The following is a 7,645-nucleotide window of genomic DNA, read 5'->3' as shown; positions in this document are numbered from 1 at the left end:
TCTTATTTGAACTTACCAGCGATTCCATAAAAGGCCTGTTTAATACTGTGAATCGCTCTGTGGCCAGGGAAGGTGATGAACACATTAAGTAGTTTTTTTAAAGACAGGTAGGCTACACAATCCGTACAGAGCGGCAAAACGATGCTTTGCTGATATTCTCTGCATCTCCAACTGTGTACAAAAATGTTCCGCTGGCAAAAAAGCGCTTTATTGCGCCGTGTGCTATTTGCGATGTGTGGGCTCAGTAATCTACAAATATATGTTATCCCTTCCCTCGAGAATCTATACCGCTCATGCAGGTAGTAGTCAGAAAAAGCCAACGGGTCTGCCCTGTCCCCGAAAGTACGTTCTCTTCGAAATGCTCTGCGTATGATTATCGCTCCCTCATCCACCACCTCATCAATGAAAGGACACGCCATGACTACGAGTCCTCCTACACATATGGGTGGAGGTCCCTATTTATAGACATTTAATTGATTCATTACAAAAATCACACCAATTAAACAAATAGGCCTATTCCTTTACTTACATTAGTTTTACTTTTTGTATGTTCGAATGTATTACATTCAAACTTTTTAAAGTGCATTTGTTTTTATTGTTGGACTGATAGTTACATTAAATATAAGTGGCAGCATGCCAGAGAGCCAAATGTCACATTCCCAGTGGGTCAGTATTAAAACGGTAGTCTGGTTAAGCATCATTAGCCTGTCAGTTAGCCTGCCCCGGACCAGGCTAGTTTCCCAGCATAAGTTTCCAGGGTAACTGAGTTTGAACTATTTTAAGTTTGCTTTATGAAACAGAAATCAGCGACAATAAGTTTGACTAACCAAAATAAGCCTGCCTTATTTTCTAATCTTGTTTTATGGAACAACCCTCTGGTATCTATGTTTTCGGCATTATCCAAGGAATCTATTAAGATCAGTTTCATTGCAATATGTCTTCAAAAGTTATTAGCATTTTCGGAAATGAATTATAACTTTGGACCAAGAGGTGGCGCTGTCTCAAAATCTTTTGAGTACCTTCAGGGCATGCTGCTTATGGCACACACTGAGTTTCGTAATGTTAGACCAAAGCATTTGTTTAGTATAGCATTTTATTTCACAAAAATGTATTGAAGTCAATGGAAATTTCATGTTTTGTTCTCTTATAGTGCAAACAAGAAGCTCAGTCCCACAATTTTTTATTATGTGTCCTCAGAGTGAGCCCATACATATGTGTCTCAATTTTAGACACATTTATACACATTTATATGAAAAAACACGTAAAAAATGACTGACACATGACTTTGATTGAGTTTTACTACCCCTTAGAATCAATATTTTCGCTTTGGGCGTTTTAGTGTATAGCTATCAACCTATGTTTCCAATTTTCTGACGGTGGTTCAGTCTCGATCGGAACAGCGGTTTCAAAGATATCGCCAAATGTTTTTTTCGCACTAAATCGCTACGCTACACCAACCGTAAGACGAAACCCAGCATGTTTGGTATCGTTGGACTCGGCAACGATTGAGGAACGCAATGAGATGACTCCCATGAAAATAAATCAACCACAGCCAGAGTTATAAGCATTTGGAAAATTAATTTTACCACTAGGTGGCGCTGTTTCAAAACTTCTCAGGCTCCTTCAGGGCATCGTACTGATGACCCATACTGAGTTTCGTAACAATTTGTTCATGCGTTCAAAAAATACAGCATTTTAGCACATAATTCAAAATGGCCGACAGCTAAAATGGTCGATCTGGGAAAATTGGATATCAGTCGACTCGGCATGACGCCCTGAATCTAACAAGACCAAGTTTATGATTTTTGGACAAACCTTTCAGAAGTTATGAGCAAAAATAGCCATTTTTCATATCTGCTGACCACTAGGTGGCGCTGCGTTGAAACGCTGCATGTAGCCTCAGGTCATGCTTGTGATGACCAAGGGGGTAATCCATCAGCCGGATGTTGAAGCTGCCTACTTTCGCAAAAGTAGTTTTTTTGGACAATTCAAAATGGCGGCCATTTTTTTATGACGGAAAATGATGTCATAGGGTGCGATCGAATCGTCATGAGCTCAGGAATTTTGTTGATAGGCCTTACGGTTCAAAAGCTATTAGCATAATAAAAGTGAAACTTTGGACAGTTGGTGGCACTAGAGGGAACGAGTTAGAGACACCAAAATTGGTGTATTTTATGTTGGGACTGTACTCTATCAGAATGTCAAACCAAAACAACTTTCCCGCAAACAATTCTATGGGCTGCCATAGACACCCAGTCGGAAGAAAAAAGAAAAAGAAGAATAAAGAACGGGAACAGATACAATAGGTGCCTAAGCACCTGCGGTGCTTGGCCCCTAATTACAATACAAGTCAACTCCTATTTTCACTTTAGGAACATTTCACGAGTTCACACTCACTAATGATCAGAGAATAAAAATAGTTATGCGTATTTGGCGTGCTGTCCGGGGGGAGGGCTCCGAGCTCGGAAATTGGGCCCGAACCCAGAGTACTCCCCCCGTATCTCTGTTTAGGAAGATAATTAGGCAAGTGTGAGGAGATGGGGTGGTGGAGGGATGCTGAGAACAGTCGAGGAATAAGGGTGAGTCAACTGTGTGTTTTTATAGGCTTTACTTGTGCTGATTGAGTGAACCAGTTGATTACTGATTGCTGACAGCTGGCTGACTTGATTGTTTGATCATTAGAACGTGATCCTCCCGAAACTTGTTAATAAAACATCGATTCACGAGTTCACACTCACTAATGATCAGAGAATAAAAATAGTTATGCGTATTTGCCGTGCTGTCCGGGGGGAGGGCTCCGAGCTCGGAAATTAGGCCCGAACCCAGAGTACTCCCCAAAAAGCAAAGTAAGTAAAGGACAGCCGCCTGCTTAAAGACCCCCCGAAAAGAGCGTAGAGATTGGCGGGCTGGCATTTCAAGGAGAGCCTGGTAGTTTTGGCTGGGAGAGCTCGCGGTGTCCAAACGGGAGGGTTCTTGTGGCAAAGGTCCCGGCATCGGTAAGCCTCACCAGTCCTGAAAGAAAAACATAGATGCTTTACTGGGAGGGTTAGGCTATGTCCACTGGGAGGTCAATACTCGCTGGATGGAGGAGGAGATGAAGATGCTCGACCAAGGGAGCTCTCGCTGAGTCCGCTGGGAGATCAATACTCGCTGGATGGAGGAGGAGATGAAGATGCTCGACCAAGGGAGCTCTCGCTGAGTCCGCTGGGAGATCAATACTCGCTGGATGGAGGAGGAGATGAAGATGCTCGACCAAGGGAGCTCTCGCTGAGTCCGCTGGGAGATCAATACTCGCTGGACGGAGAAAGGGGAGATATGCGTACCTGACCAGGAAGGCTATCTCTGGGTCCGCTGGGAGATCAATACTCGCTGGACGGAGAAAGAATAGATATAAATAATTGACCGGGAAAGCTCTCGCTGTGTCCGCTGGGAGATCAATACTCGCTGGACGGAGAAAGAGGAGGTATAAATACTCGAACGGGAAGGCTATCACTGGGTCCGCTGGGAGATCAATACTCGCTGGACGGAGAAATAATAGACATAAATAATCGACCAGGAAAGCTCTTGCTGTGTCCGCTAGATCAATACTCGCTGGACGGAGAAAGAGGAGATATAATTACTCGACTGGGAAGGCTGTCTCTGGGTCCGCTGGGAGATTAATACTTGCTGGACGGAGACAGAGAAGACATAGAAGCTCGACCAGGAAGGCTCTCGCTATGTCCGCTGGGAGATCAATATTTGCCGGATGAAGAACGAGAAGGCATGGAATGGATACTCGAAAAGTTTTTTTTTTTTTTTTTTTTTTTTTTTTTAACCAATGAGGATTTGGTGGGCTTTTTTGACATGGAAACGATTAGTTCTGATATAAGTTTGGAACGCGTCTGAGGACCATCTTCCGAGCGCTTGGATCTGTTGCTGAGAGAGGCCTTTTTGGGCTGCTGAGGTTGCTGCTCCAATGCGGAAGGAATGACTGGAGAAATTCTCTGCTGGGATGCCTGAAAGTTGGAGAACAGATTTTAGGTGTTTTTGGAACCAAAAGCGTGTCACGGGTTTGTTAGAATCGTCGATGAACAAGGGTTCGAGAGGGGATTTTGCATGAGAGTTTCTCAGTTGGAGGTAGGCTAATATAGTTTGGAACGGTTGAATTGGTGACGAGAGGTTGAAAATATATATGAAGTGGCCTTTTTTGGTTTGGTCTGTTTTGCTCTGTTTAATCAGAAACGAGATTGTTTCGTTGTCGAGCACTGAGAGATCTGAGATGTTTGGGTGGATTTTTGGGTCAAATCTGGAAGTGATAGCCAGTTCAGAGCATCTTAGGAAACCAAAAAAGGCTAGAATGAACATGGCGTCGAGTGTGCGGGAGGTATTGAGGGATCGGTAGCCTGTGCGGAGGGTCTGAATGCATTTAGTGAGAATATCTAAAGTTATGGGTTGTCTGGTATCCGGGCGGGTGGGCTGGGATCGTTGGATGCCTTTAATCAAGAGGGAGGTTTGTGAATTATTTATTTCCGGAGAGGGGGCGCCGTGGATCAATTTGTGAAAAAATTGGATGCCGCTTAAATAACTTTTGATGGACCCGACTTGGAGGTTTTTGACACTGTCGAGGTAAGAGATAAAGGAGGTTATTGTAAGGAGGGAAAAATCAGGGAATGGCGTGTTATAAGAAAGGTGGAAGGCTTTAAAACATCTCCATGCGGTCACATAGGATTGGAGAGTTCTGGGGGAAACAGCTTGGAGAATGGTGTCGAGCGATCTGTTGAGGAGGGATTTTTGCGGGTGAGTTATGGGAATATTAATTCCGAATAATGAGGTGCTGGAGTTGGGAGCTCGTCCGCCTCTGGAGCCAGCATCCTGAATTTCTGAAACATAAAGCGAGACAGAGAGTCAGCAATTTGGTTTTTTGACCCGAGGATGTGTTTTGCGATTAAGATAAATTGGTCACATGCGGAAATCCAGGTTAGACGTCTTAAAAGTGGCATTAGAGCGGGTGCATGGGAACGGCCTTTATTAATGCACTGGACTGTAGCTTCGTTGTCACAATGCACTACAATGCTGCTAGCAGTCCATTCTTTCCCCCACAGGAAGGCTGCTACTACGAGAGGGTAGAGCTCGAATAATGCAGAGGACTGAAGCGTGTCCTGTATTTGGGGGGGCCACGTAGACGCGAACCAGCGACCTTGGTAGAACCCTCCAAAGCCAACTGAGGGGGCTGCATCTGTGAACAGCTGGATGTCGAGGGGGGAGGAAATTAGATCCTTATAGAAAAAGGATAGGCCGTTCCACTGTTTAAGGAAAGTTATCCATAGCCCGAGTTCGTCGCGGCATGCCGGAGTTATGGAAATTAGATCCTCTAGTGCGTGGACTGAAGACGCGAGAAAGAGGAGATGAGAAATAAAAGGGCGGCCTTGTGGAATAATGCGCATGGCGAAGTTTAAGTGGCCGAGCATGGATAGGAGTTCGCGTTTGGAACACTCTGGACTGTCCGCGAGGGTAGATGAGATGAGGATTATCCTATCAATTTTCTCCTTGGGCAGGGAGGCCTGGAATCGAACTGAATCTAGATTAATGCCAAGGAACTCGATGGATGTAGCGGGACCCATGGTTTTTTCCTGGGCGATGGGGATTCCGAGCTCGGAAAAGACTTTTTGAACTGTGAGGATCTGGGCTGCTGGAATGGCGCCAGGAGGCGAAATTATTAGAAAATCGTCCAGCAGGTGAATGAGGTGAGGAATTGCGTAATTGTTTGACAAGATCCAGCAAACGGCTTCAGATAGCATGTCGAAAATTTTGGGGCTGCTTTTGCATCCAAAAGTTAAGCATACGGCGAAATAAAATTTCTCATGCCAGCGCACGCCGAATAAGTGCCATGAATCCGGGTGGATGGGCATCACTTTAAAAGCTGAAGTGATGTCAATTTTAGCGAGCCAGGCACCCCGACCCACGATTTTAATCAGGTCGATTGCGTGATCTACGTCGTGGTATTTGAGAGAAAATTCGTTGAGTGGGATCAGGCTGTTAATGCTTGGGAACATGGACTTATGTGGAGCTGACAGATCGACTATGAGGCGTTTCTTACCTGAAAACTTTCTCGTAGCCACTCCAATGGGGCTAATGCGAAAATTTTTGAAAGGAGGCTCGTCAAAAGGGCCGATCATAAAGCCTGACTCGACTTCTTTTTTTAATCAGGTTGTCTACCACGTCGGGCTCGGCGAGAGCCGATTGGAGATTATCGCAGATGATGTTTTGGGAGAGCGGACAAACCACTCCAGGTTTAAAGCCGTGTAGTAGGCCAGACAGCAGATATTCGGTGAATTCGGAGTCCGGGTGGTGAGCTAGTTCGATGGAAAGGCGAGAAATATTCACAGGAGTCGATAAATAATTTCTAGATTTTTTATTGACATCTTTATATACAGGGCATACAGGACGGGCATGAGCACCGCCGCAAAAGCTGCATATGTGCAAGTACCGACAACGCTGCCTGGTGCATTTGCCAATGTTAAAATTGTTGCAAGGCTGTTTGTTGTCTGTGAGTGCTCTGGAGCTGAATTTAGCCTCGTGAAGGTTGCTAGTCGCCGGTCTTGGTGTGTAGCTAGTGGATTTGACTGGAGCTGTTTCAGAAGAAACGAAGGGGTTAACTTGGGGACACGATGTCGTGGGATGCGACACTGACCTACAGACCGCGCAGGAAATATTCCTGCAGCCGAGGAAGACTCTACTGTGTAAGTCAGTGTCTAGTGCTCCCCAGTAAGGGCATTGGTTCCACTGAGAAACCCTAACGGCGCATTTTGCTGAAAAGAGTTTGTGGTAAGTGTAAAAGTGCCCTCCCCCGTAGGACAACGCGAGCTCGGCTATCAGTGCTAAATAGTCGTTCAGTTCGCGTCGTCTATGGGGGAAGGCTGAGCAAATGATGTCTGTGTAGTGGCTGAAAGCAATTGAAAACTCTGGAAAAGAAAGTAAACGTGACGAATGTGTATTTTGATTTTTTAAAGTGACTGAAAAATCCCCGCAGTCTAACTGACAGTTGGAATCGGATACGGGAAAAAGAGAAAGTAAATGTGAGAGATCTACATCCGCACCTGCCATAATCTGTGCTCGGATGTTTTGAGTCACCGGGGGAGGCTCCAGAGCGACGGCGTTTGGTGGAACTGGCATCGGGGAAGCTGTGAAAAGAGAATATTGTGATTTGGCATTTAGAAGAGAGCTGTAAGGGAGAGAAGCCTGGGCTGCGACTGTCGGCGGAGGCAGCCTCACGCTTAGGTCGGCCTGTGGGGCTTGAGAAGGAAGATTGAAATAAGCACCAGAGGGAAAAGGAGAAAATGGATGAGATGCCTGAGCCTGTGTTGCAAGCGGAGGTGGTCTTGCGCTTGCTTGGGCTGCAGGCCACTGAAAAGGGGAGGGGTTAGTCGCAGGAAACTGGTGGAAAGTTTGAGCCTCTGCCGCTAGCGGAGGCAACCTCACGCTAGCGTTTGCTACGGGAGCCGGAGGCCACTGCAGAGGAAAGGGGTTAGAAACAGCAGGAGGAAAAAACTGGGAAGCGGAATGTGAGCCGGCGGGCCCAGCTGTGAATGGCGCTGCGGCGGGAAGCGCCGTGCTGAAAAGCTGAGGTGAAGCGAGAGGCGAGTGATGTCTCGTGGCGGTGGAATCT

The 7,645-nt window shown here is 46.0% G+C and overlaps 1 protein-coding gene across 1 annotated transcript; it reads right to left on the bottom strand.

Annotated features, from left to right (window-relative positions):
- Positions 1 to 2,967: 2,967 nt before the first annotated feature.
- LOC148997680 (uncharacterized) lies at positions 2,968 to 6,284 on the bottom strand. Its single transcript, XM_089119066.1, has one exon. The coding sequence runs from the start codon at positions 6,153 to 6,155 to the stop codon at positions 4,782 to 4,784; it is 1,374 nt and encodes a 457-aa protein (XP_088975192.1). The 5' UTR covers positions 6,156 to 6,284; the 3' UTR covers positions 2,968 to 4,781.
- Between the last annotated feature and the right edge of the window lie 1,361 nt (positions 6,285 to 7,645).

This window comes from Pimephales promelas, chromosome 2 (assembly GCF_988280905.1).
Source record: "Pimephales promelas chromosome 2, fPimPro1.hap1.1, whole genome shotgun sequence".
Lineage (NCBI taxonomy): Eukaryota > Metazoa > Chordata > Actinopteri > Cypriniformes > Leuciscidae > Pimephales > Pimephales promelas.
This window is presented reverse-complemented; position numbering and strand designations above follow the sequence as displayed.